At 41.4% G+C, this 27,243-nt stretch overlaps 2 protein-coding genes across 2 annotated transcripts; one reads left to right on the top strand and one right to left on the bottom strand.

Moving 5' to 3' along the window:
• Positions 1-3,466: 3,466 nt before the first annotated feature.
• umodl1 (uromodulin-like 1) lies at positions 3,467-19,053 on the bottom strand (the record flags this gene model as incomplete). The annotated part of the gene is made up of 17 exons (XM_083987016.1): positions 3,467-3,654; positions 4,116-4,200; positions 4,358-4,514; positions 5,164-5,400; positions 7,094-7,254; positions 7,397-8,616; positions 8,695-8,844; positions 9,320-9,539; positions 9,633-9,745; positions 10,212-10,469; positions 13,579-13,815; positions 15,157-15,297; positions 16,964-17,150; positions 17,402-17,529; positions 18,038-18,196; positions 18,481-18,723; positions 18,978-19,053. The coding sequence occupies 17 exons, from the start codon at positions 19,051-19,053 to the stop codon at positions 3,467-3,469; spliced, it is 3,960 nt and encodes a 1,319-aa protein (XP_083843142.1).
• A 2,021-nt stretch (positions 19,054-21,074) lies between these two features.
• zbtb21 (zinc finger and BTB domain containing 21) lies at positions 21,075-26,629 on the top strand. The gene is made up of 2 exons (XM_083986316.1): positions 21,075-21,191; positions 23,304-26,629. Exon 2 carries the CDS (start codon positions 23,306-23,308, stop codon positions 26,450-26,452), a length of 3,147 nt encoding a protein of 1,048 aa, XP_083842442.1. The 5' UTR covers positions 21,075-21,191; positions 23,304-23,305; the 3' UTR covers positions 26,453-26,629.
• Positions 26,630-27,243: the final 614 nt, after the last annotated feature.

Raw genomic sequence — 27,243 nt, 5'->3', positions numbered from 1 at the left:
CTCTCAAGAGACACTGATATGAAATGGTAAATGTATCTGCTACAGTAGCCGCTGTGATCTTTGAGGCAAGGCAAGGCAATTTTATTTGTATAGCCCGTTTTTACAGTTTGTCTCAAAGGGCTTTACATGGCATCACAACAACACCCTCTGTCCTTAGACCCTCACATCGACTGAGGAAAAACTCCCGGGAAAACCCTTTTAACAGGGAAAAATTGGAGAAATCCCTCACCCAGGACGGACAGACGTGCAATAGATGTTGTTACATACAAGAAAACATTTTATAGTTTATGACACAGAATGTGGGAAACATGGAAACTGAGTCAGTAATAATCTTATTAGTGTCTTCATGGAAATTTCACAAAAAAAAAATCAATGAGTCTTTATACGATAGTAGTAATAGTAGTAATAATAGTAGTAATCCAAAGTATTACAGGTGCAGGACTAACAAACAAACAGACTTTTAGAAAAAGGGTGAAGTCTGCACTCAAATGTTTATTGTAGGCTATAAGATCATAGATAGACATACATAGATCTTCATCAGGATCTTTATACAATAGTAATTATAACATAACTACCTATACTTTATGATTATGTGGATGCACACAGGAAATTCCTACTGAATGATGGGAAGCTGTTAAGTTGAATCTATGAATATAACCCAAATAGGGAGGGAAAATGGTCAGTAGTACTTGTAGTAATAAAAAGTACTAAAAAGTACCGTTCTCTCTGAGCTGAAGTGGAGCAGATATATATCAAATGGAAATATTAAAGTGAAATACAAGTATAGCTCATTAAGTTCAGTACTTGAGTGAATGTGCTTATTCCAGTAGGAGTGCATTCATGAATATGACTGACTGAAGTAGAAGTCTCAGCAGGCGACTGAGATTTTCTCTGGACAATACAATTACACTGCTCTGCTCATATCTATAGATAATAATCCATTACCCTGCTCGTGTGCCTGAAGGAAGGTCCTGAGGCGGTCTATAAAAACACAATCAGGATGTTTAATTAGTTGTGACCTGTGTGTGCCAGAGTCTTTGGAGATTTCTTCTTATCCTACACACACACACACACACACACACACACACACACACACACACACATATATATAGACACACACACACTGGCTATAAACTGTGATGAATGTTCTGTGTCTCAGAGTCGCCCTGACCCGGATGAACAGAAAATGAGACAGATGTGTGCAGGAGAGGGGGAGGAAAGAGGAAAGCCTGCAGACACAGATCATTTTGCAGCCATTACAACTGGGGATGAGGCTCTGCTGAATACAGACATACATGCTGCAAATAAATAAATAAAAACACATTTCTCCCCCCAGTGAACTCCTCTGATCCCCAGGGGCTGACTTGTGAATTCAGGAACGACTCCCTCGACACTTGTTTTCTGTATTTAACAAAGGGGATTGGTTTTAGTTGAGGCCACGGTGCATGTGTGTGTGTGTGTGTGTGTGTGTGTGTGTGTGTGTGTGTGTGTGTGTGTGTGTGTGTGTGCGTGTGTGATGGTTATAAATCATCAAACACCTCAAACACAGTGCTGCTGTTTTAAAAAAAAATCCAACCCAAGGCCAACATCCACTGCAGATTAAGGGGAACTGCAGGCATTTGCATCAGCACACGTGAAAGAAAACACATCTCAGCTGATTTCACGCTTTTTAAACTGAAACGTTTCCCCGCTCTTTCGCTATTATACAGCTCTACCCTCCATCATTCCCTCCATCCATCTCTCTGCACTGCACTGCACTGGGGCTGTTGCCATAGAGACAGGTTGCCAGCCAGCCAGCCAGCCAGGTCTCAGGGAGTGGGACAGAATGGGTTAATTAGGAGGCGGGGCATTTACAACCCTCCAGATGGTGGTAAGCCCTCCTTCAACACACTGTAAGGTCTCCAGGGACGACCCCCCCACTCCACTCTCTCAAAGAGAAAAGCCTCTCCTGTTTAGTATTCAGCCCCTCACTGTGGATCCAGGAGCTGCATGCGTCTATGACCCTGTAGTCAACAATGTGGCATTATGGGAAGTAAGAGTGGGGAAAGGCTGGATCCCCCTGTGCAACTCTGCTCTTTTTTCCTCACCACCACTGATTTGTTTAAAGGCAGCGTTGTTCCCCTCAAAGATCAATCCCCTAATGAAGATATTTAAAAATGTGGGTTATTGTATGAACTTTTTCTTGCATCATCTGACACCTTTTTCCTTGTCCTCTGTATATACTGTAAACATTTTGTCTCTGGGTGTGCAGTGCAGGAAGCCATTTTGCATTGTGTTTCTGCAGCAGAAGAAACAGTTGCCAGCAGCGCCCCCAAGTGTCTGTATTCATACACAGCATGTTTATTCTCACAGTATACTTAACAAGCTTGTACAAGTAAGAACAGCATGAATATTTCAGATGTGTAACAAATAGTACATGACTTTTAGAAAAATAGCAGCTAAAAGAAAAATTTAACAACTGTGCGTTAACATTATATTTAGAGGATATTAGTAAACATGAAGATGATCATTGACACACACATGTACAATACAATACAAACTAGTTTACGACAGTTATGAGCTTACTTTACAAATGTAGTGAAGTGCTGTCTGTGCTTTCAGTTTTCTGAATATAATTTGGGGAACTGCCCTTTAAACTGTCAGGTGAACTTTATAAAATATCTCCTCAAACCTTTGAATTTAAAAATGTGTAAGAAATCATTCATCGTTATTTGTCATTATTTCTAAAACATCTGCATATATCTCTATAGATAACATGTATACAACAACTCTATCATTTCAATTTCTTTAAATATATATTATATAGAGTGTCTAGTCTGTAATGTAAATATCTGTTCTTCATTCATTGTTTCATGTGCAAAGATTTGCAATATTTGGTGAGGACCGGACTAATGCCTGAACGGTGCGACAGTGACACCCAGTGGTGACTGTGCTGAAACAGCCGGTTGAATTTATATGCTGTTGCAATTCTCCAATCCTGGACTTAGGTTAGGGGTGGATGGGGGGGCATGGTGCTGCAAAAAAACTGCAAAAATTCAAAATCTTTCTAAGAATATTTGCCCTTTTTCTTGTCAAAATGTCTCATTTCTAGTCAAAACTAAGGCTCATCACCTAAAAATTAAATTGTTTTTTTAGATAATTTCACTTGTTTCAAACAAATATTCACTTGAAATAAGTAGAATAATCTGCCAATGAAAGCAAGGTTTTTGTGACTGTAATAAGGGGGAAAAAACATGCTCCACTATCAGATTTTTCTACTTATTTCAAGTGAAAATATGCTTGAAAGAAGTAAAAACTGTCTAAAAACAAGCTACTTTTTATGTGATGTTTCTTATTTTGAGTATAATGAGATTTGTTTTGACTAGAAATGACATTTTGACTAGAAATAAGACAAATATTTTTGGTAAGATATTTGAGTTTTTGCAGTGTAGGTGAGGGGTGGATGGGGTGGCATGGTGCTGCACCCTTAGGTGTTGAAGACAAGGTAGGTGAAGTTCTCCTCCTTGGGTTTGACGCTGAAGTTGTAGTGTCCAATGCGGTTCCTTTGGCAGTAGAAAATGCAGACGAGACCAATGATGAAGAAGAGCGTCAGACCGATCCCAAGACAGGAGAAGCCGATGAGCTGGGCAGTGTCTAATTCATCCTCAAAGGACTCTGCAAGAACAAGGGTCGGGTTAAAGCAGTAAAGACACAGTAAAGAGAAAAACATGAGGATTTATTACTATATTTATGAATCAGACAGCATGTAAATACTATGACTTTTATAAATACTTTCATTTTCCATTCAGCATGTCTACAAAAATCTGAAATCTGGCTCTATCATTAAAATGTTTCAGATTTCTTATCCATGTCAGGGTTTTTTAATCAAGCTACATAAAACAGACTGATAAGACAGCCCCACTGCTGCCATTATTCAACAGCTACAGTAAATGGCTTGTTCAGATTTTAATATGAAGAGACACTTGAGGGCTTAAATGGCTTATCCAGTATTAGCTGGGGTGTCATTGTTAATTCAGATGAGATTACATCTAATTTTACAGTTAAAAATCATACATATCATTAAAAGTGTGAAATGTTGTTTTTTAATTTCAGTTACTCTCTGTAGAAATACTCACGCAGAGATAATCTGAGCAGAGGTCCAGAGGAACCAAAGGCCGTTCCAATTGTGTTCGAAGATCGAGCAGTTCTTTGGAAACAGTCCTGCAGGAAAACAGGAGAGAAGATGACAGAGAAGAGCATTTTATTCTTTCATTTTGCATCATTTAAACAATTAGATGTTTTAAGTCAAAGATAGATTCATCCACCGTGCAAATGCTGTAAGGATCCATATGATTCATGTAGAGAAGGAGGTACTCACAGGCACACAGGTGTCTGATCCGATCTCCACACAGATGTGGACCTGGCAGTGCAGGTAGATCACATTCAGGTTGACGAAGGAGAATATCTGCACAGACACTTTAGACGTGCTGGAGTTTCCATTCATCAACACTTCGGTGTATGTGTTGAGGGCACAGCTGTGGAGACAAGGAAACGAGAGACTGAACCAGGAAAGATGGATACCACTTTACCGCTTTAACACCTGTAGCTTTGTATTTTATAGACAGAAATGAGAATCAATCAATCCTCTCAGCTAAGGCTCAGCAAATAAGTAGATAAGCATGCTTTTTAAATGTTTATCTATGCCTTTAAAGGAATTATCTATTGATAAATTTAATTTAATTATTTTTTTTACTAGATTTTATATTTGATTCATCACAATTAGAAAACAGGATTGTCTGGCTACAATAATACAGGATTTCTGTTAGGCAGATTACTGCACATGAAGTAGTGAACATGTTCTCAGTCTGTTTTTAGCCCATGACCCTATTTTTAGGTCCTGAAGACCACCCAGCAACCCTGCAGCTACAGTGTTGCCATGGTGATCTGAGCATCAGTTACATTCGCAATTTATTTTGAAAAGCATGAATGGAGCTCCACGTTCATTTTATGAAGAAGAAAAAAAACAAAATGAAGTCAAGAATAACAGATAACAGAAAGTGAAATTGTAATGTCAGTGGTCATAATGAAAGTGATAGAAAAAGCGAATGGACGAGTAACAGCAGCTGAAATCGTTTTAGTGATAGAAATAGTGACAGGAACATGATGCTGTGAGTGGAAGCAGACCTGTTCTCCACAAAGGTGTAGCTGTAGGCGTCTGCAGGACTCGGGGTGGATGTGGCCCAGCACTTGTTGATGATGACTTTGATCTTCTCTGAGGAGGTGTTGAGGCTGACGTCCACCACCAGCACCTCGTCCGGGGACATGCTGTAGTTATGGGGAAGCGGCGCTGTGCCGTTCATCAGCTGCACCGTCACCTGGAAGGATCCCAAGCCTTCGATCACGTCCTTGATCATGTTATACCTGGAGACGGGAGAAAGCAAGTACAGTTAACCACACATTCAACTAGAAAACACTTCAAAGATGTGACTGATGAGGCTAGTAAAATATTTTAAACATTCTTCAGATTAGAATCAAAGAAATTTAAAAATACAAGTGCAAAGGCTTCAATCAATCAAATCCTAAATCAATAAAATATAAATCATCAAAGGAAACAAAACTTTACAGCATGTCCTTGTTTCCGCAGCAAGCTGGAAAGATGTTTAATTCTGTACAGTTTATGACTGAGCTCATTATGTAACGGTGCACTCCATTATACTGCCTATTATTAAGGTTCTTAAGATGTGCAGTCAACCTGAGAGTGAAGCTGCTGCAAAAATGTTTGAATCTAATTTATTATCATCACTTAATTTCATTATCAATGCATTTTTCAGAGAATAGTTGATTCTCTTTCTTTCCAAGAGCTAAAAGAAACAGGTGACACCTGTTTTAGCATGGCCCTGCAGACATTTATCTTAGCACAAAGACAGGGTGGAATGGGAAATGACTTGAGCTTGAACACATGAGATCTTGTTTGTTTTTTTTGTTTTTTTGTTTTTTTTACAGAAACCAAAGAGTAAAATATTACAATTTGGTCCAATTTCTTGGCTGGAACCAGTTGCCAGGCAACTAGTAGAGACTGTCTGCACCAGCTATTCATAAATTAATCATCTAGTTTGACTGTAGGACATAGTGAGTACTAACTAGTTTCAAACTAATCAGTTATTAAGTCAGGTTGCATCATTACACAACAAGAAATGTCTTAGCTAATGAAGATTTTTTATATTATGATACCTTACTGATTTACTCATTCTGGTTTTAGTAAAATGTTATTGACATAAAATGTATAATTTGGTTAAGATGGTTAATTTCAAACCAATCACAATCAATCATGGTTTTGAACACCACAGTTTCCCTTTATGGCCACAGTCGACCAGCTTCTGTCACCAAAAAAGCTGCCTTAAAGGGATAGTTCAACATTTTGTCAAATTGGCCCATTGCCATAATCCCTATAGTCATAGCAGTAGGTTTGTTACCTTTAATTGTCGGTGCAATTTTTAGAACGGCGGAGCAGAGCCGTGAGCTGCTCAGAGCTACGCTACGGAGGCTAATGGGATTTCTTGGTTTCCCTCATCAAACTCATCAAATACACAATCCAACAACTCCACAACGCTCTGGTGGACAAGTTGTGACCTGCACATTCACCACGCTATGAGATAATAACAGAACGTTACCAGACAGAGTTGTTTTAGAGGGAAATACAGAGACTGCTTGATGAAAAACTGTCCCTGAAGGCAACGCGTATCAACGGTTTTGAATGAATTTAACTCTAAAACAACTCTGTCTGGTAACGTTCTGTTATTATCTCATAGCGTGGTGAATGTGCAGGTCACAACTTATCAACTAACACAACTTACTTTATCCAAATGAACAAACTTTCAACAATTTTCAACAACTTGTCCACCAGAGCGTTTTGGAGTTGTTGGATTGTGTATATTGTCTCTGACATATTGTACTCCTCTGCTGCTTGTTGTCATGGTTGAAGTTGTTGGTGTTTTTTACGTTCAGAAACTTCTTGATCTGAATTTCCTCCTTGTGGGCTAATAAAGTTGTCTGAATCTGAATCTGAATCTGAATCTGAATCTGAATCTGAATCATGACAGCAAGTGAAGCTTACCCCATGGAGCCAAAGTCAGAGGAGATGAGCATGCTCCTCTTGTAGGTACACATGATGGGAACCTCCAGCTTTTTTTTAGGCATCTCCACTGTCCCATTGGAATAGGTGTATGAGTCCATGGAGTTGGACAGGGTCACAGATGCCATATAGTGGGTCTTGTTCTGAAATACCAGATGTTGAAGGCAGCTTTCAGAGTTAATGCACTTCAGTTGCAGAGATAAAATACTGGCATGCATAGTATAACATGCAAGAGAAGAGAAGACAAAAATGCAAAAATGCATCTGGAGAAAAAAAAACACTAACGTGTGCAAGCGTGGTATTACAGTCATCCCAGGCCACGGTCAGCTGGACGTGGGTGTCATTGCCTCCATTGACCCCACATTCCTCCAAGCCCAAGTACAAAGCATTTTCCCTGATTGTGTTGTTTTGAAGAAAATCCCTGTCAAGTGTCACGGTTATGGCCGCGACCCTGCACTCGACTGAAATGTGCTTTAACAAAGAGACATTGGTGGCGGCTCTCTGGGCAGTAGCACTGGTTGTAGGGTTGGAAGGCATGGCTGCAGTAATGGTGGTTGTAGTGGCAGTAGTGGTGGTTGTAGGGGCAGTAGTGATGGTTGTAAGAGCAGTAGTGGTGGTTGTAGGGGCAGTGGTGGTTGTAGAGTCAATAGTAGTGGTTGTAGGGGTAGTAGTAGTGGTTGTAGGAGCAGTAGTGGTGGTTGTAGGGGCAGTAGTAGTGGTTGTAGGAGCAGTAGTGGTGGTTGTAGGGGTAGTAGTGGTGGTTGTAAGAGCAGTAGTGGTGGTTGTAGGAGCAGTAGTGGTGGTTGTTGGGGTAGTAGTGGTGGTTGTAGGAGCAGTAGTGGTGGTTGTAGGGGCAGTAGTAGTGGTTGTAGGAGCAGTAGTGGTGGTTGTAGGGGCAGTAGTGGTGGTTGTAGGGGCAGTAGTGGTGGTTGTAAGATCAGTAGTGGTAGTTGTAGGAGCAGTAGTGGTGGTTGTTGGGGTAGTAGTGGTGGTTGTAGGGGCAGTAGTAGTGGTTGTAGAGGCAGTAGTGGTGGTTGTAGAGGCAGTAGTGGTGGTTGTAGGGGTAGTAGTGGTGGTTGTGGGGGCAGTAGTGGTGGTTGTAGGGCCAGTAGTGGTGGTTGTAGGGCCAGTAGTGGTGGTTGTAGGGCCAGTAGTGGTGGTTGTTGGGGCACTGGTGGTGGTGCTAAGGTCAGTAGCGGCGTTTGCTGGGGCAGGAGTGATAGTTGTCGGGACAGAAGTGGTGGATGCAGGCGAAGAAGTGGTTAATGTTGGGGTAGTAGTCGGTGTTTGGGTGGTAGTGGCAGTGGTAGTGGTTGAAACCAGAGTGGTGGATGAGACTGTAGAGGAAACCATTTCGCTTGTTGATATAATGGCTGTGATTGTGGCTGGAGTGGTGGTTGCAGTGGTAGATGTTGGATCAGTGGATGGCGGCGTCATTACAGAGGAAGTGGTTCCACCAACCGTAGAAAACGCTGTGGGTGTTGTTGTCTCCAAGATAGTATTCACTGCACAACAACAGAGAATTCAGGTTCACAGTGGTTGCAAAATGACAAAAGATACGCTATTAAAATGAATCTAATCACTCTGGACTGTACCTCGACAGGCCCGTCCAGGTCTTTCTGGGTTTTTGTCTGTAAATCCCTCCAGGCAAACACAGGTGTAAGAGCCCACGGTGTTGGTACATGTCGCCCATTGGGAACAGTCATTTTCCCCTGATGTGCATTCATCAAAATCTACAAAAAGTTAAATACCTAAAGTCAGTTTTAATGCTGTTTTTTTCTGCCTTATGACACAGAACACATGACAACAACAAATTTTCTCACACATAAAAGCTATAAAATCTCAATATCTTATTATCAGGCTGGAAAATAGTGATAATATTTTCCAGCATGTAGGTATACTTCAGTGTATTTTCATAATGTTTGCAGTCTCGCAAGTAATTCATAATAGTACAATACAGTGCTAATGAATATATCTTTATTTCAGACTCAAGGTCCATAGGCAAAACAAACAACACAACGACAGACACACAACACATACAATAAAAGAGAATAAAAACTTTAAGATTTTTTTTAAAACTACATATTTGATGTCAAAATTTGCTGTTGCAGTGTCTCCAACACAGAGACTGATACCTGATGGAGCTACACACTAATCACAATAATGTTACATACGTACTTGTAGCTCCTTACAAAAGACGTAGCCTACCTTTAAGGACTGTGTTGTTCCTATCCACTGTGTATTTGGTGCTGTTCATCAGAGAGTTGAGCAGAGTCATGGACACATTGTGGATGTCTTGGCTTTGACTCGGGGTGAAGATGAGGTTGAAGTTGACCACCACGCTGCCCAGCGAGAAGCCTCTGATCTCAATTCTCACCTGGCCTGAATCCACCATGGCCTGCATCTCTAGAGACAGAGCCTGGTAGATCTGTTTGGTGACAAGGTGGATGGCTGGTTAAAATGTGTGAAAACTGTATTCAAAGTCACTGGATTATCCTCATATAACAGCTAACAGACCTACCTCCTCTATTATACTCGCGGTAAGGTTGTGGTAGGCCTGACTGCTGGCGTTCAGCAGGTCAGGAGTGAACTGGATGTTGGTAAGCCGAGCTGTGGCGTCAAGAGCCTGAGCATCTACAAAGAAAAGCCTTATTTGGTACAATAAACACATTTTCCACAACTAAAGGTCAGTGCTTGGAACCAGCCTTTGGGCAAGACTGGTTAAAGAATGTGTCTTTTCTTCATCACACATTCGACATTTAGGATGGATTTTACCACTTTACTTATCAATCCCTCGGGGCAAGAAATTGTTTTTTCTTTTCAATCTGAGAAAATCTGTGTGGAAAAATTAAAGTCACCATTTTGCTTAAAAACAGCATGTTGGAGTAGCTTCCACAGAGAGGGGGAAAATCTGACTTTTCTGTCTACTTTAATCGATTTATATTGCCCTTCGTATCGTTAAAAGCCATAGCAACAATTTAATAGTTATCTTTTTTGATTAATAGCTGTAATATTATCATATAAACAATTTACAAATGACGCTTGATGACTCAAAGATATATGATTAAATCTCAAAGTCACAGAAACATTTGGTTTTTACCTGTTTTGACTGTTATACTGTGCGGGGCTCCTTGGACTCCACAGGCACAAGGCGTGACAGTGACATTATAGAGGACCCCGGGCTGCAGCCCCGTCACCTCAAACATGGTCTGATTTGTTTCCGAAAACGTAACGTCCTCCGACCCTTTGCTCACAGCAACTTGATAGGTCTGATTTGTCTGGAACTGGCTGGACCAGTAAATGCAGAAGGAGGTTCCAGTGACATTGGACGACATTAAGTTGGTGATGCTGGGAGGAGCTGAAGGTTGTGGTGGGTAGGAGGAGAGAGAAACGATATATTGTGGTTAAAGGAAACGACACATGAAAAGACTGACAACAATGACCGGAGTGCAGGAGTTAGAGGCATTGAATATTATTCATAAATAGGTTTTAATCAGTGCATAAGCAACTGCAGATATACCTGCTATTTTGCATTGCTGTGTTTCTACAGAAGCCCAAAATGGACAAACCAAACTAGAGAGGCCTTTTTTTTATGTTACCTGTGGGCCACTTTTGAAAAGGGAGGGGTGAGGTGAGGGGGTATTGACTAAGTGCAATGTGCAACCTCACCAGTAGGTGGCACTAAATCCTGCACATTGGTCCTTTAAAGCTCACTAATTAACATGTTTTATCTCATTAATTCTAGCCCTTTTGGGAACTGTTAAGCTCACTGTGTAGAAGACACAGTCCCATAGAGAAGCTCAGGAGACCGTTCTGTGACATTAAACCAAAAGTATATGTCAAAACAACTAGTTTTGTGTTGTTCAAAAACATTTCCACTTAAAGCATAAATCTCATTGGCTGTTGAGGTAAAAAACAAAACATTCATCAACTCAATTGCAGTGCAACAGGTGTTTTTCAGCACCTCCACTATCAGGTGGCACTAATGAGCCTGTTGTTGTTTGTGGCTCTACAGTGAGGTTACAGTAAGAAGGAGGAGCTGTACTTCAGATCAAGAAGGTCCAGACTTTGTGAGGTGGAGATGTATTATGAAAGTAGAAACAATGGCAAAGAATTTAGATGATGATTGGGATTAGAGAGTTGGATGGACAGGCAACAGCACTTTTACCATGTTCAAAGGAAAACTAAAAGCATGGTTACCAGACAGTGTGACCACCTGTAACTTGTATATAACAACTGCTGGGGCACCATTTGAGTTTTTATTTTTCAGTTAGTTGTACACAATGTCTTTTTTGTGTACGTCATTCTTTGGTTCTAGAAGTACTTACATAATTACAATTGTGTATTACATTTCATGCAATACCTACACACTCCTGCTTGTGCAACTGGGTGTACAGGCATAGTGCAATACAACCTGGCACTTTAAACTGATGTGCACTTTAGGGCACCGTGCAATACCACTTGGTACCTATGCACTCATGCACTTTAGCACTTGTCACTTTGGCCCAGCACTTTTGCACTTTATCTCTCAGAAACTCTTATGGCCCCCCTACCCATGGAAGTGTTTGTCAAAATGTCAATGTTTTATTTTGTTATAGTCGTCTTGTTATCTTGTTGTTGTCTGCATTATTGTCGTCTATATTACAATGTGTATTGTCACTGTACTGTTTTTTTATGCTATGGGACTCCGGATGGAAATTAGTGTTGCTGCTATAATCCGGCACATTTACATGTTTTTATATGTTCATTGATGTGCACTGTCCCATCCAAATAAATGAATAAAGTAAAGTAAAGTCCACAACCAAGAAAGGAGAGGAAAAAAAGACTAAATGTGAAAAAGCCCATGGTTCAAGTAAGAATTCTGAAAGGGTAACAATTAATTTAGTGGAGGGGATCTTTAATATGTGACGCTGACTGATAAATTGTCAATATACTCAGCAGAAATAATTCTGGGCCTTCAGAGAATAGAGTGAGTGTAGCCATTAAAAAGTCATTTTGCAGAGCAGCTCTCAGAGGTTTGTCATTGCAGCAAATGGTCAGAGGAGCTCTCATGTCAGAAATTCACATTATGCTTTTAAGATTACATGTGTGTGTGTGGAAGTGCAGTTCTTCTGCGTCCCCGCTCATATCCACGTTAAAGGTCAGGAACAAGCTGATAAATTGAAAAGGAAGGCTTTTAACATTTACAATAAGGTAATAAAAGTATCTCTTGATATAGGAGAGGGGGAAAACATTAGAGCAGAAATAATTAACGTCCAGCTGAAGGAATGGGCTATAAGTCAATAAAGAGAGACTCGAAGGAATATACAGAAGGCAGAGCATGTTAAAGTGAGGATATTGTAACTGCAGAAGAAGCAGTAAGATAACATAATATTCAGAAAAGAATAACTTGAAGAAGCAACATGAGATGTATCCTTTCTTATAACAGTGTCCAAAGACTAAAGTTGTTTTGACAAAACCTTTCCAAAATGTCAGATTGTTCCTTTAAAGATATCTGTCTAGCGTAAAGTCTAAAGATTTTTGACAGTTTTCTTGACGCTTCCAGCCCACTGGTGGTTTCCAACCTGTGGGCTGTGGGCTGGGCTCCACTGGGGACGCCATCATTGATTTATTTATATGTTTCCTTTCAAAAACCAAAGCTGGTTGGCAACAGGGAGAATTCAAATGAAAGAGAGTCAAGAGAAGACACTGAATCTGTCAAACAAAAAATAAATATATGTTACACTGAGGATTTATTATATACTTCAGTATTGTTATGGAGTTGGATGGTGGTTTACAATCTTTAAATGGATAGTTCAACAATTTGGCAAATTGGCCCATAGCCATAATCCCTATAGTCATAGCAGTAGGTTCGTTACCTTTAATTGTCGGTGCAAGCTGTTTTTAGAACGGCGGAGCAGAGCTGTGAGCTGCTCAGAGCTACGCTACGGAGGCTAATGGGATTTCTTGGTTTCCCTCATCAAACTCATCAACTACACAATCCAACAACTCCAAAACGCTCTGGCGGACAAGTTGTGAGCTGCACATTCACCACGCTATGAGATAATAACACAACGTTACGAGATGGAGTTGTTTTCAAGGAAAATGCAGAGACTGCTTGCCGGAAAACTCCCCCTGACAGGAACGCACATCAGCTCTTTTGCATGAATTTGCCTCTAAAACAACTCTGTCTGGTAACGTTCTGTTATTATCTCATAGCGTGGTGAAGAAATCCCATTAGCCTCCGTAGCGTAGCTCTGAGCAGCTCGCTGCTCGGCTCAGCCGTTCTAAAAATAGCCTACAGCAACAAATAAAGCTAACAAACCTACTGCTATGACTATAGGGATTATGGCAATGGGCCAATTTGCCAAAATGTTGAACTATCCCTTTAAGATGGCCTTGAACTCATTATGACAAAATCTATTTGGACAATACGCCTCCATACTTTCACCCACCCACCCTTGAGGTAGCAATAAAACATTTCTTACGGCATGTGGTTGTCGGTGGAGGTGATGACTCCACTGTTGAATTCATGCTGGTATTTGCTGAAGAGGAGGGGGTCCACTGTGGAGTTTGTGATGAATTATAAGGGACAGAGGTTGTGTTACTCTGAGATGTTGTCATGCTGCTGTCTGGAGCCTCCTGCGTAATGCTGGGGGCCGGGGCGCAGGTAGGAGGAGGGTGGGCCGGCGGGGTCTCTGTGGTAGTCCACACCCTGACGTCAGCTATGAAAAAAAAAAAAAAAAAAAACAGACAAAGAACAATGTTGAAAGTTTTAGCACCTGTGTGTAGAAATATGACAAATCTCCCTGCAGGAGAGAGTTTTTCGCTCACACTGGCGTCAGTGAAAGTGATTAACCTTCACCCTGCTGTGTTTCTTCAGTTGCTTTCACCTTTTAGCGAGACTGTGAGAATCTAAGGGCTTTTTCTCAGTACTGTGATCCTGATAAGACAACAACAGCTAAACCCACACGGATATAATTTTCCCACAATGAAACGTATTCAAGTTCGCTCTCACTTTTCAGCTTTGATCTCAGTAACAATAACGACTGGAATTCCCTATGACACACAACCTGTTATTCATCTTTAAACACGTTCGTTTAAAATCAGGAAATAGAAATACTGACAAGCATGCATTGCAGGCCCTGCTTAGTATGAATTATCATGGGCTTTTTACAAACATACGTGGAATATATATCAAAAGTCTCAGATAAAGGCATGGCTGGATGGAAACCTTCACATTCTGTTAAACTACATCAATGGTGCTGTGTACATACAGTATATTGTGTAAATATATCTATAAACACAATACTGAGGGCCAGCATGGATGGCTCAGGAAGTGGAGCAGTTTGTCCACCAACCAGAAGGTCAGAGGTTCAATTCCCAGGCAAAACACTGAAGCAATAATTGTGTTATGTATCATCGGATGTATGAATGTGTGTGAATGATTAGCCTTCAAGCCTGTAGCTGTATGAATGTGACAACAATATAGTTTAAAGCGTTTTGAGTGGTCCAAGTGACTAGAAAAGTGCTATCTCATGTTTTTTCAGTGATAGCTTGGTTGGTGTCAGATTATTTGCTCGACTAACTTAATGTTGATGTGCTTTTCTGATATGTTTTGTATATGTAATCTCTCCATATTAACAACATAAAATCAATATTTATAGTGAAATTCCAGGTGTTTGATTCCTGGCTCCTCCAGACTGCACATTGAAGTGTCCCTGGGCAAGATATGAACCCCGAGTTGCTCCCAATGTAAATGTGTGAGTATACGGTAAGTCAATGTAACTACAAAAGCAATACAAGTGTAGTTAATTTACAATGTTATGTGAGAATTCTTAAACCACAGAGAGGATGCACCTCCTAGTATGTAATGGAAAAAAATAATGTGTCCCCATGCATCTTTATTTTCATGATTTATAATGTTTTTGTCTCATTTTAGCCCTGCAACTTGATAAGTCTTGCAGTTTCTTGCAGTCCAATTTACTGCCATTTAGAAACTAGTAAATCAAACCTTATATATACACTTGCGATATACACATACACACACACAAACACAGTTTCACCTGTACAATTGGCTCCAGGATTGCCAGGATCAACATCAACATATCCTTGGCGGCAGGTACACTGATAGGAGCCCACTGTGTTGACACAGTCTGCATGAGAGGAGCACCGACAGAGAGCAGACTGCTCACACTCATCTACATCTGCAAATAGAAACACAGACAGGTGAATGGTTGGAGTCAAGTTTCTGTTCTTTGGGATCTGAGCTTCACTTAAAATAAAATGTGATTTATAAGTTAAAGATGATAACGATTGATGTACTATTATATATTTTGTGTAAACTAACACTAACAAACATCAGCAGACACTTTGTTTCTTATCTCCCAGGCTGTATATGTCCAGGAACATTAATCCTGCTGAATGATGAACTGACCACTGGGTTTCAATGCATTAGTCTGAATCAGAGCACAGACCTCTGTATTCATCCTGTTGCCTCCATCGACTGTGAAATAATCAATAAATGCCAGCGTTTCAGTTCCATTAGAGCCATGTTTGACAGACGAGTTACTGGCTCTGGGTTATAAACTGTTCTTTTTTTCTTTCATGTTTTCCTTTTTCTGTCATTTTTTTTTTATAAAAGCCAGCGGCAGGCATCAATCTGAAATGTTTTCTTGTTTTGTTTTTCTTGCATCTTGCACTGAATCCTCTGAGGCTTTGATCACGCAGTCCTGACGTGATTGTTGACAAGGAATCATGTCCGCCTACATCCTGGACAGCATTCTTGACTTGCTTTACAGTCATAAAGGGCTTTTTTTTTCTTTCTTTACCATGCAACTGATTTTCTGGTCGTCCACTGGCTTGGTTCTCCCTCCGTCAACCAAATCATTTGCCATTTTTCTGATTTCCTGTGTGCACTCGCTTTTTTAGAAAGTACCCCAACTGTTGACCTCAATCTAAATGGAAACTCGCAACTCTCAGGCAGCTCTGAACTACATCTGAGCCTTTCTGTGCATGAACAAAGGTTGACAGGACATGAAGCTGTGCACTTTATATTCACGTGCCTACTTGCATCCCAACCTCTACACTGTAAGCACTGTGTGTTAGAGGTGACTTATCTCCCACACAGTTCTTTCACTACTGATGTAAACCTTATATAGCACGTTCATGTATTACCCATTGGTTTCTATTCAATCAGGGCTGTGTTTCCATAAACAGAAATCTGAAAATAACATGATAGTAAAAATAAACATTAACTCAAAAATGTAATTTATAGCAAAAAGAATATTACATGATGAAGTCAGAGACACACATTTCGTTTAAAAAAAATACATGACAAAGTTTGCATGTAAGAATATTAAATACAATGTGCAAGAGGGACTGGACTCACTTGTCATTTTTGTATCTTACATTTAAAGGCTAAGTAATTCAGTGGTGCTGAACAATAATGAAAGCACATTATCTAAATTGTACAAAGGGAAATTAATTATCTGAGAGAGAACATTTTGAAGGCAAATTGATGTGTTTGAGTGTGTGAGGTTAATGTGCCTTTTGTGCAAATGTAACAAGTATGACTGGTTCATGATTAATATCTCTGCATGCGTGTGCGCGTGCACATGTGTGAGTGTATATGCACTCGCTCTGGTGTTATTTTCCGCTATTGCAGGAAACATCCCACATATGACTGTCACTCAAATAGAAGTGGTGGGAGAAGGAAACTGTGGTGCGACTGAGTAATTTTTTCCTGAACACCGCGTTCTCTGCAGCATGAATCATTCTCAAAACTCTACAAGAATGTCATTTCTCTGAAGAAAAAAAAAAAAAAAAAAAAAAAGCCCCAGTAGCTTCAAACAAACAAACGTGTCTCCTCACCTTCCACTGTTACAGATGACACCTCCTCTATGTGTTTGAGAAGAAGATGCAGCTTTGATGTGACATTGTGCAGCGACATGGTAGCGTTGCAGTCAATCAGCAGTGAGGTAGCAGTTCTGTATGGATGCACAGGCCACGAACTGAGGTAACATGCTGAAACTTCATCAGACTGCAAAGCTCCAGTCACCTATTATCGACACAAAACACAGTAAGTGTTAAACTAATGAAAGAATAAATACTGGTTTATCTCCATATAAAGTCTGGGTATTTCATTTAGCAACAAACAGCATTATCAGAATAGGTATTATGATGCTAATAGTGACAGTAGTCTGATTCACCACTGTTGCTACTTTACATAGGAGAAGCCACAATTGCAGAAGTAGAGCCAGTAATAGTATTAGCAGTAGTATTTCTTCTATTAGTATCAGTAATATTAACCATTGCTTGAAGTAATCGTGTGTGATTCAAAAGTCCTTTATCCTTTGACACCAGCTGCTGGTAATCTGTCTTCACTGTCACTGTTGCGTTGAAACGGTATCCTCCATTCTCTCGGTAATCTGTTGAGTCTGAAAGTTAAATTAAAAGGATTAGTTCATCCAAACTACAAATAAACACTTACACCTTGTGCTATTTTGGGCTGCAGGAAAAGCTGAATCACGTCGCTGACATTTTTTTAAAAGTAAAAATTGATCCCGCTTTGTGACTTGGACAAAAAACTAGACACTAACCACACCCATAAAAATTATATGAAGAACTTGTTTGATTATAAAAAACTACATATGCATGACAAATTTAAGATTCACATTTGCAACTATGCGAGACATTTAATAATGATCCCTAGACACTCTTCAGCAATAAGAAAAAAAACACACTTCCATTACCAGCTAGTAATTCTCATACAGTTGCTACGTGCAGTAATGTCTGGATTTTGATATAAACAAGTGGACAGGTGGTGTAATAAGTAAAAACAACAGCAACGGTATGCATTATATAAACAGTTTTCAGTTCCAATGAAAATGGTATAGAAAGGGTATCTATATACTTCCACTGGGGCAAGAGACCCAAGCTACTAACTTGTAGGATGACTGCAGAAACAGCGACCAAGTCTCTGGCAGCATTTTTGCCAGCCTGGGCAGTCCATGTCCCACTCACAGTCCTCAGAGCCGGGATACAGTCCATCTGCAGTTGGACAGGTTCCTGGCTTGGCAACGCTCTCTCCACTCCTGTTTACAGCTTCATTCAAAGGAAATAACATGTTACAGGCCATATATTAGCAGCAAGATATTTGTAGCAGTGCGGTTTCTGTGCTTCCATCTGGTGTCTTGCACACAGCACCACACACTTAAAGGTCACGCTGATTGCATCTGCGCTGTCTGAAATTTTTATTTTTTTTATTTTTTTTTATCATCAAATATTTCCAACACAAAGAGTATTCAAATCAAAGAGCAAACAGAACAATTTCTTCTCAACTAATAATCTAGAAAACACAGAGATAAAATGATGTGCAGCACACTCACACAGGGCGCAGTAACGCCCGACTTGTACGTAGCCATCACAGCACTTGGTAACCTGCTCCATCGCCGTCCTGGTCTCAGTCTGGTAGATCATCTTGTAAACTGTGACTGTGCATGTCGTCGAGAGGAGCCAGCCACCGCAAGGTTTGGTTGTAGTATAGGGGACCTTATGTATCGCCAGGAAACTCACCGTCCTCGTCTCGTTGTGAACACACAGATGGTAGCCAGATGCAGACAAACCGTTTTCTGGAATGAAATTAATACATTCATCATGTTTTTGTTGTTGTTGGATAATTGTCCTGGACGGTTAATATCTGGCTGCATTTACATTTTGAGACACAAACAATCCTCATCATAATACATCTATCATTTGTAACATTAAAAATGTTCAGGTATAAACATTAAAGTAAAACTAGACATTAAAAATCCTCACATACACTATATTCTGTTGTGGCAACATATCGATTTCATGTGAATGCGTCATCTGCATAGAGGCCTACCTTCGTACACAGTGTTTAGTCCCCTACAGTGAGCCAGCAGAGCCGCAGCCACCCAGATGGAGAGCATCCAACTCATTTTTCACAGATCAGAATCTCAACCCTGTATTTAACGACCACATTGGACGTGCATGTTTCTCTTTGAGATAATGCTAACTCACTGTTCAGGGTGGATTCAAGGAACAAAATCCTCTGTGGATCTGTCTCTCTCCTCCCCTCGCTGCACCATCAGTCCCTGATGGACCACAAAATCATGGCAGCCAGCAGGCAAGTATTAGATGAATATGAATATTTGGACTTAGTTAGTCAGTGTGCTGACATTACACTTACTATATTACCATATTTCAATCGTTTGATTTCCTGCATTTACCACGATATATGGCAGAAATACAAGCCAGTGTACACAGGGCAAAGAGAAAAACCTCTGGTTCACATGATTTTCAGAAAAGACTCACAGACCTTGTTTAGATTTTTGTAGAATAAATAAATAGTCGTTACATTCTTCCTCTTCTTTTTTGCAGTATTATGGTCAATAAATATGTTTATCGTGCCTGAGAGACAGAGAGAGAGAGAGAAAGAGAGAGAGAGAGGGAGATGAGGATGAGGAATGGGAGGAGTCAAAGTCCCTAATGAGTTGGTTTCCACACAGGTAACCATGGTAGTTCTTGCTGGCAGCATTAACAGTCTGTGTCAGCCATTAATGTCAAGTTAGGAGGAGTGAGAACCTCCCTGCCATTTTCCCACATGTCTTCATTCTCTGAAATGAAGAAGAAGCAGCGGGAGACTTTGGCTGTCAAAGATATATTCTAAAAAGATCATCTTGGCACTTTGATATGAATGTGATTAAAGAAAATTCTTCAGGTCCTCTGCATTCTTTTCAGTCATGTCATGCACATGTTTTATCCTTAGTAGATTAATGAGGTGTGAGCGTGTGCCTGATTAAATTTAGTTCTGTCATTAAGTGATAATGACTGGGTACGTGCTGATGCATGAATGTGAATGCAGGGCGATGCAGGGGTACAGGCACAAGTCAGCTGAGGTCACTTACACTCAATAGCTACTCCAAGAAAAACATTACTTCAAACAATATGACAGTAAAAAAGATCATCAGGAGTGGTGAATTCAGTGCCACACCTGGCTGAGTCACGAGACTGTTGCCAGGTACTGTGGCTGACAAGGCTTTCTTGGAAGAGGCCTGTAGGCTAAACAAACATGGCAACGATTCCCCACTGGATGCCAGTAATGACACAAATCTACTGCCATGCTGTAGTGACTTCCATTCAGTCAAAGACCTACCGGTAATTAGTTTCATTGGGGTTAGGAGTGGGCCTGTAGGTACATGCAAACAAGTGAATGTGTATCAAGAGATAGATAGATAGATAGATAGATAGATAGATAGATAGATAGATAGATAGATAGATAGATAGATAGATAGATAGATAGATAGATAGATAGATAGATAGATAGATAGATAGATAGATAGATAGATAGATAGATAGATAATAATAATAATAATAATAAGACTTTATTAAGGACACAATCAGAGGTCCATAGGGACTATAGGGACAGATAGATAGATATGACGTTTATAATTTGTCTTAAAACATGTGTATTTTTCTTATTCTTTTTTTAACATAAACTAAATATTTACCCCTATAAATATTTAGTTTACTTTCATTGAGAAGTCACCACTCCAAGTCTTCATCCCTGTGCTGTTTACAGTAATATCACATGACTAAGTTTCCAACCCCATTATAGGCTACTTAATTTAAATTTTAACTAGATACTTACACATAATTACAGAATAATTCTTACATACACTGTCAGTTACAGTGTTGAGGATCAAATGACTTAGTATAATTACCATAATTATCCTCCTTGGCCTCGTAAAAAAAAAAAAAAAAAAAAAAAAAACCTAAACATGGATTCTGGCATGTAAAACGAAAAAATATGACCTATCCCTTTAAATTAGCCTCAGTGTCAAGTCTTCCGTTCGCCCCGCCCCCCTGCTCTTTGACCAGCCAATCAGAGCGCGGCGCACGTGACGAGCGTTCTTTGCAATGACCTCATCCCTGGTGTGGGATGACGTCAAATTCAAGATGGATGGAATCACGACCGTAAGCTGTATGATCACGACGAGCGCGCAGAAACCTACACAACACTGAATAAAAAGTCTCGTCGCGGGGTGGAGGAAACACCGTGTTGACGACGTGTAGGGTAAGTGTGGACGAGAATACGAAAGTTATAAGGTTAAAAACCCCCCAAAAAACGAGCAGCGGAGGTAGAAACATAGTTGGAGGAGTACTAGCTGTTAAAGGAGAAGCTTTTTCCTTTTCCTCCCTGACGTAACTCGAAAAGGGGGGACTGTGTGTGTGTTGCAAAAAAAAAAAAAAAAAAAAAAACAGAAAGAAAAAAAACTGACCAGCTACAACCTGTTTCGCAGCCACTAATTGCGCCGCCGTGTCGGGTAAATAAGGTAAATAAATAAAAGAACAGCAACAACATTACACCTCACTTCTTCTACCAGGGAAAGGAAAGGAAAGCGGTTATAATAATTCACTGCCCCCCTCACACTCACACTCCCACCGGGGCTCTCTGTCCGCCTGCAGCCGCTGTGTTTTCATTCCGGGATTACCGCGGTGGAGTCCATTGAAACGCGCTCAACTTTTTTCCCCCATCTCCCGTTGTTGGAGCCACCACGGTCACGTTAAAACGGTGGTTATAGCCTATTATAATAGCCTATACCGGAACCGTGCCTTTATGGTTCATTAGCCTATTAACTCACACAAAAATAATAAAAGAGACGGGAGGGTTTTCAAATCCGAAAGCGACATTTTCGGCAGGAGAAGTTATCTATTAGTCAGTCATCATGAGAGAGAAAGAAACTGAAGCCACGTCTTATGGATGATCTAATGCTGAACGCCTCGCTCGACTTCCTCATAGAAAAGAAAACTGACGCCATCTAGACTGTCCCCTGCTTTCTTATTGTGGACCTCAAGTTTTGGCCAAGACAGGCCACTGGGCTGCTCGCTCGTTAGTTTATTGTTTTTTTGATGAATGAATGAAGCAGCTTGTGCCTGTGGTGTGGTGTCGGTGTGGTGAAGCGATTACAGCAAGTGTCAATGTTGTGAACACAAGTAACATGTCTTCCGGTCACACTTTTCAAAATAAACGTAGGCCAAACATGCATTGTGAGCGAAAACGAGAAATGTTCTTAATTATAGAAAACTTAATTACAGTCCCTCTAACATAGGGCTCTCATGCAGTGTTTAAGGATAGTTCTGAGAAGCAGTAAATGCATTATGCTATACAAGAATCATGCAACATAACAACAGCAACAATGTATTGATAATTCACCTACTTATAGCTCATGCAGTTTCTTTCATCAGCATCACAGCACCACAGCTGAACATATTGATCACTTTGAGCACAGGGTTTATATGATGGCTGCAGGATTAGACTGTGTTAATTTTATTCAGGTCTGCCCACACTGTATTACTGACAACTTGGTGCATGTTGCAGTGTAACAATGATATAATGCATATTTATTTTTACAGCTTTACACAGGGAGGATGTTTGCTAATGCAGGATATATATAGAAAGTAGTGTGTGTGACATTTTAGTGTAGAAGTGTAAGTGGATGGTCCCCCTCTGTGACTTGACAAAGCTAAGTTTCCATACCTTTTTCTGATTATTAATATGACAGATCAGATGTATTTTCTTTATTAGAATAGTTTGAATTATTTTTGCTTTATTTATAATTTGGACCATAAAATGTGAGAAAAATAATGAAAATGCATCACACTATTTCAGAAATCTAAAGCAACAGTGCATACCCAAAAGATTTATTCACTTTTCAATTACAGAAAATAGAGAATTCACACAAATTATGATGTGGATTGAGGTCATGTTTGATGATGAAATACTCAATTTTTGGTCATTTTTAGTTGTGTTTATTATTCTTTTGCTCAATGATTAATTGATTAATCAACTGTAGCATCATAACTGTGCCTTGAAACATTGTGTTTTGAGCTAAAGTAGGATAGATCATAATTAAAAGCTACTGGTATGATAATAATAATGTTTATTTTATAGACAATTTAGAGGTTGGTAACCACTGTGAGTGCTCTGACAAATTACAACAGACACAAACCTACATTCAATATAGAGCAATAGATTTTGTGTGGGAGTTTCAGTCTGCATGTAAACTCGGCTGTTCGTGGACATCTCAATGAAAACCTTCAACACCCTATTAGTGTGCATATTTAATGATCATCTTTGTATTTACATCCCTGCATTAAAATCTTATCCTGTCTCCTTGTCTTTCAGCCATGGAGAGCCTTGTGCATTACAGTAACCCCTCCCATGCCCTCTCGGTGTTTGGGGGTCTCAATGAGCAGCGGCTGCGGGGCCAGATGTGTGACGTAGTCCTGGTTGTGGCAGACCAGAGGTACCAGGCCCATAAGAGTGTTCTGGCTGCCAGCAGTGAGTATTTCCAGTCCCTGTTCACACGGATGGATGCCGAGTCCCTGAAAGTTGTAAACCTGGACTTCTGTGAGGCCGATGCATTCGAGATAGTTCTGAACTACATTTACTCCTCCTCGCTCTTTGTGGACAAAGGAAGCCTGGCAGCCATTCAGGAGCTGGGCTACAGCCTTGGAATCCCTTTCCTCACCAACATCGTGTCAGCACGACCACACGCTTCCTACTGTGTGTCTAGAAAAAGGCTTTCGTTCTCAGAGGAGGACGAGAATGATGTCCAGACAAGGAGTGTCATTGTTTGTCAGGTCCGGAATGACACAGCCCATCCCTCTCGCTCAAATTATCAGAGAAAAACATCAGAGACATCATCATCATCTCCCCACTCTACCCGGGAGTCAGCTCAGCCGCCGTCAAAAGTAAACTCACACGAATCAATCAGGAACTCAGAGTCCACCAGCAGGAAATCATCAGAGCTGAGTGAAGCTGCTGAAAGGAAGTCCACCTATCCATACACATCCATATTAAAAGGGAATTCCTCACACATCACATCTGTCAGGCCTCAGCTGACATCGTCGGTGTCTTTCAGCGATGCTGAAATGCAGCAGCACATCAGGATGCACTCTGAAACCGACCAGGACACTAGAGAGGAGAACGAGGAGCAGGAGCAGCAGTATCACACCAAAGTGCCCTTTCAGGGTCAGGCCAGTGAGCCAAGCCAGACCATTGACAGGAGCGGGCCGCTCATAAAAAGCCTGCTCCGGAGATCGTTATCCATGGACAGCCCCGTCCCCGTCTTCTCTCCCACACTGGAGCTCAAGGAACTGCAAAACCGAGAACAGTCAGTGGTTAAAATGGCATCAAAAGCGTGCGGGCCGGGATCATCCGCTCAAAACGGCAATTCAAAAATGACATCTCCTCTGGTTCTCAGGCCAAAGTACTCCAGCAGGTATGATGAAGAAACTCAGGTAGAAGGGGAGGTCAGCGTGAAAGCCGAGCCGAGCAGTCCGCTCGCTGACCCCATGGACATTATTCGAATCACAGTGGGAGACGCTTTGCCGGTCAATCTTAAAGACTTGCAAACAAATTATGAGCAAGGTTCCCGGCTAGACTTCAATCCTCCGGGGAAGAGAAAGGAGAGGTCCGACAACAGAAGGTACCCGTTCAAGAAGAGCAAATTATTTAAAGACCATAGCCTTTCTGATGGGAAGATGTCAGGACCAGTACCTCAGAGTGCCAACAGTGACTCTAATGACAACAGTGAGGACCTGTCTCAGAACAAGATTTTTAAATGCTGGAACTGTTTAAAAGTTTTCAGGTCCAGTGCTGGACTACATCGTCATGTAAATATGTATCACAACCCAGAAAAGCCGTATGCTTGCGACATCTGCCACAAGCGCTTCCATACCAACTTCAAAGTGTGGACACACTGCCAAACTCAGCATGGTGTAGTACAAAACCCGGCTTCATCCTCCAGCTCCTCTGTTCTGGATGAGAAATTTCAAAAGAAGTTAATAGATATTGTGCGAGAGAGAGAAATAAAGAAAGCCTTGCTTTGGAAGCTAAAGAGGAATAAGCAGGGTTTGCAGTCTCCCATGCTTACCAAGAAGAGATCCCGGCCCAGCTTCATTTGTCCGTACTGTGGGAAAGTATTTGTGTTCCAGTCTCAGTACAGGCAGCATTTAAGGACGCATCCTGCAGAAAAACCTAACCAGGAAACGGCAAGTGAGGACATCCACTACCAGGAACAGGATGAGATCAGTCAACAGAAGACCACAGACACTGGTGTTTACTCCTGCAGACTGTGCAACACGAAGCTGTCGTCGCTCTTTGAGCAGGGAGATCATGAGCGAGGCTGCCGACATGCGACCGTGTGTCCTTACTGTGGCCTCCGCTTCTCCAGCCCGACCGTGAAGAGGGACCACGAGGCGCATTGTAAGTACAAGAAACTGACGTGCCTGGAGTGCATGCGGACCTTCAAATCCTCCTTCAGCATATGGCGCCACCAGGTGGAGGTCCACAACCACAACATGATGACTGTTAAGGAGCAGATTCACCTGAGGCAACAAGAGAACAACGAGGAGGAGGAGGAGGCGTCCGAGATGCTCATCAGAGGAGAGGACCATTACAGCGATGAGCCTCTGGCGGCCGGGAGCTCCAGGGAGAACATCAGCTACAGCGACTCCTCGGGTCCGCCCATGTATGATTCAGAGGACTCCTCGTCTTATGTGCCTGAGGACCTGAGCATGGGTCATCATCATCATCATCATCACCACCACGGCAAGCTGGTGGTTAAGGAAGAGCCCGTGGAGGAGGCTGTGAGCGAGATGGAAAACGCAGAGTCTGCCAAATCCGGGTCCGAGGAAGCCGGCGTGTGGCCGTGCGAGAAATGTGGAAACCTTTTCAGCTCTCGCAAAGACCTGGAGCGACACCAGGAGCTGCTATGCCACATCAAACCGTTCATCTGTCACATCTGCAACAAAGCCTTCAGGACCAACTTCCGCCTTTGGAGCCACTTCCAGTCCCACATGTCAGCGAGCGAACCTGGAGCCAAAGAGATCGACAGACACCCCTCGCCTCTGTCTCCCTCCCCTCCCACGACCCCGCAGAACTCTGACCGCCGCTCCCCGCCGCAAGCCGCCATGTTCAAGTCCACCCAGACCACGGTGCCGCCGGTCGCAGCAGCAGCAGCAGCAGTGATGCCTGAGGAGTGCAGCAGCCCAGAGCCCTGCAGCTCATCGGCGGCGTCCACGGCAGCGAGCAAGATGAAGAGGCCGTCGGAAGCAGAGCAGCAACCGAGCGGCGGCCACAGCCCTCTGTCGAGGTCGAACAGCATGGAGAACCCAGGTGGCCCTCAGGAATCAGACACGCTCTTTTACCACGCGCCGTCTCTCTCTGCGCTGACGTTCAAGAGGCAGTACATGTGCAAACTCTGCCACAGGACCTTCAAGACGGCCTTCAGCCTCTGGAGCCACGAGCAGAGTCACAGCCACATGTAAGCATCACACCCAAGATACAGCAGTGCATTTCTCTTCAGAGACAAACAAAAAAAACTTAATATTATAGTATATAAACACACCTCAGCCTACACAAGGAAGACTTTGAATGTATAGCTTATTCGCTTGCCTCCAATGTCATATATTAATGTGGCCATGTTCAATTGAGGTGTAAACGTGAATGTGCAATCAAGTGCTAGATTCCTCTCTTAGATGAGAGATGATTACAAATGGTTTATTTTCCTTTTCAAAATGATTGATAAGCATTTATCTATTCTAAACTGCTTTTTAATTGTCTACTTGTATTTATCTATCTAGGTGTGAGAGAACAAAGTACAGAGTTTTAGCCCTCAAGTGAAAACCAAGGTACAACTATATACTTTGTTTTCTCAATGTGGAAAAAGTGCTTTAAACTATTGGAGGCTGCAGTTGAATTAGAGATTATTAGTGCTTTTTGCTTTTGTATCAGATCTATCTGTTGATGTGAGTGATCCCTTAAGATAATATTGGTGGCCTCAACAATGTATTCAATATGCACTTTGTTTGACAGTTTGATTCTGTGATAGGGCAGTTTAGTCCAAACGTTTGATGGATCTTTACGTTTCCATAACTGAAGTGTTCGGCTGCAGAACTGAAAATGATCACTAGGCCTAATGGCATTCACCTTGTTTCAAACTTGGCAATCCGTTAAAATCTGAGTATCAAACTAATTAAATAAGACCTTCAATATAATATAATATAATACATGAAGTTCTAACAGAAACTGCACATCAAACTCACTTTGGATACCGGTG

This window comes from Trachurus trachurus (genome assembly GCF_905171665.1).
Source record: "Trachurus trachurus genome assembly, chromosome: 14".
Lineage (NCBI taxonomy): Eukaryota > Metazoa > Chordata > Actinopteri > Carangiformes > Carangidae > Trachurus > Trachurus trachurus.
Note: the sequence above shows the minus strand (reverse complement) of the source record. Positions and strands in the feature narration are given on the sequence as shown.

Excerpts from the sequence above, each read along its gene's own strand:
- zbtb21 (XM_083986316.1), top strand. The coding sequence starts at position 23,306 with ATGGAGAGCCTTGTGCATTACAGTAACCCCTCCCATGCCCTCTCGGTG.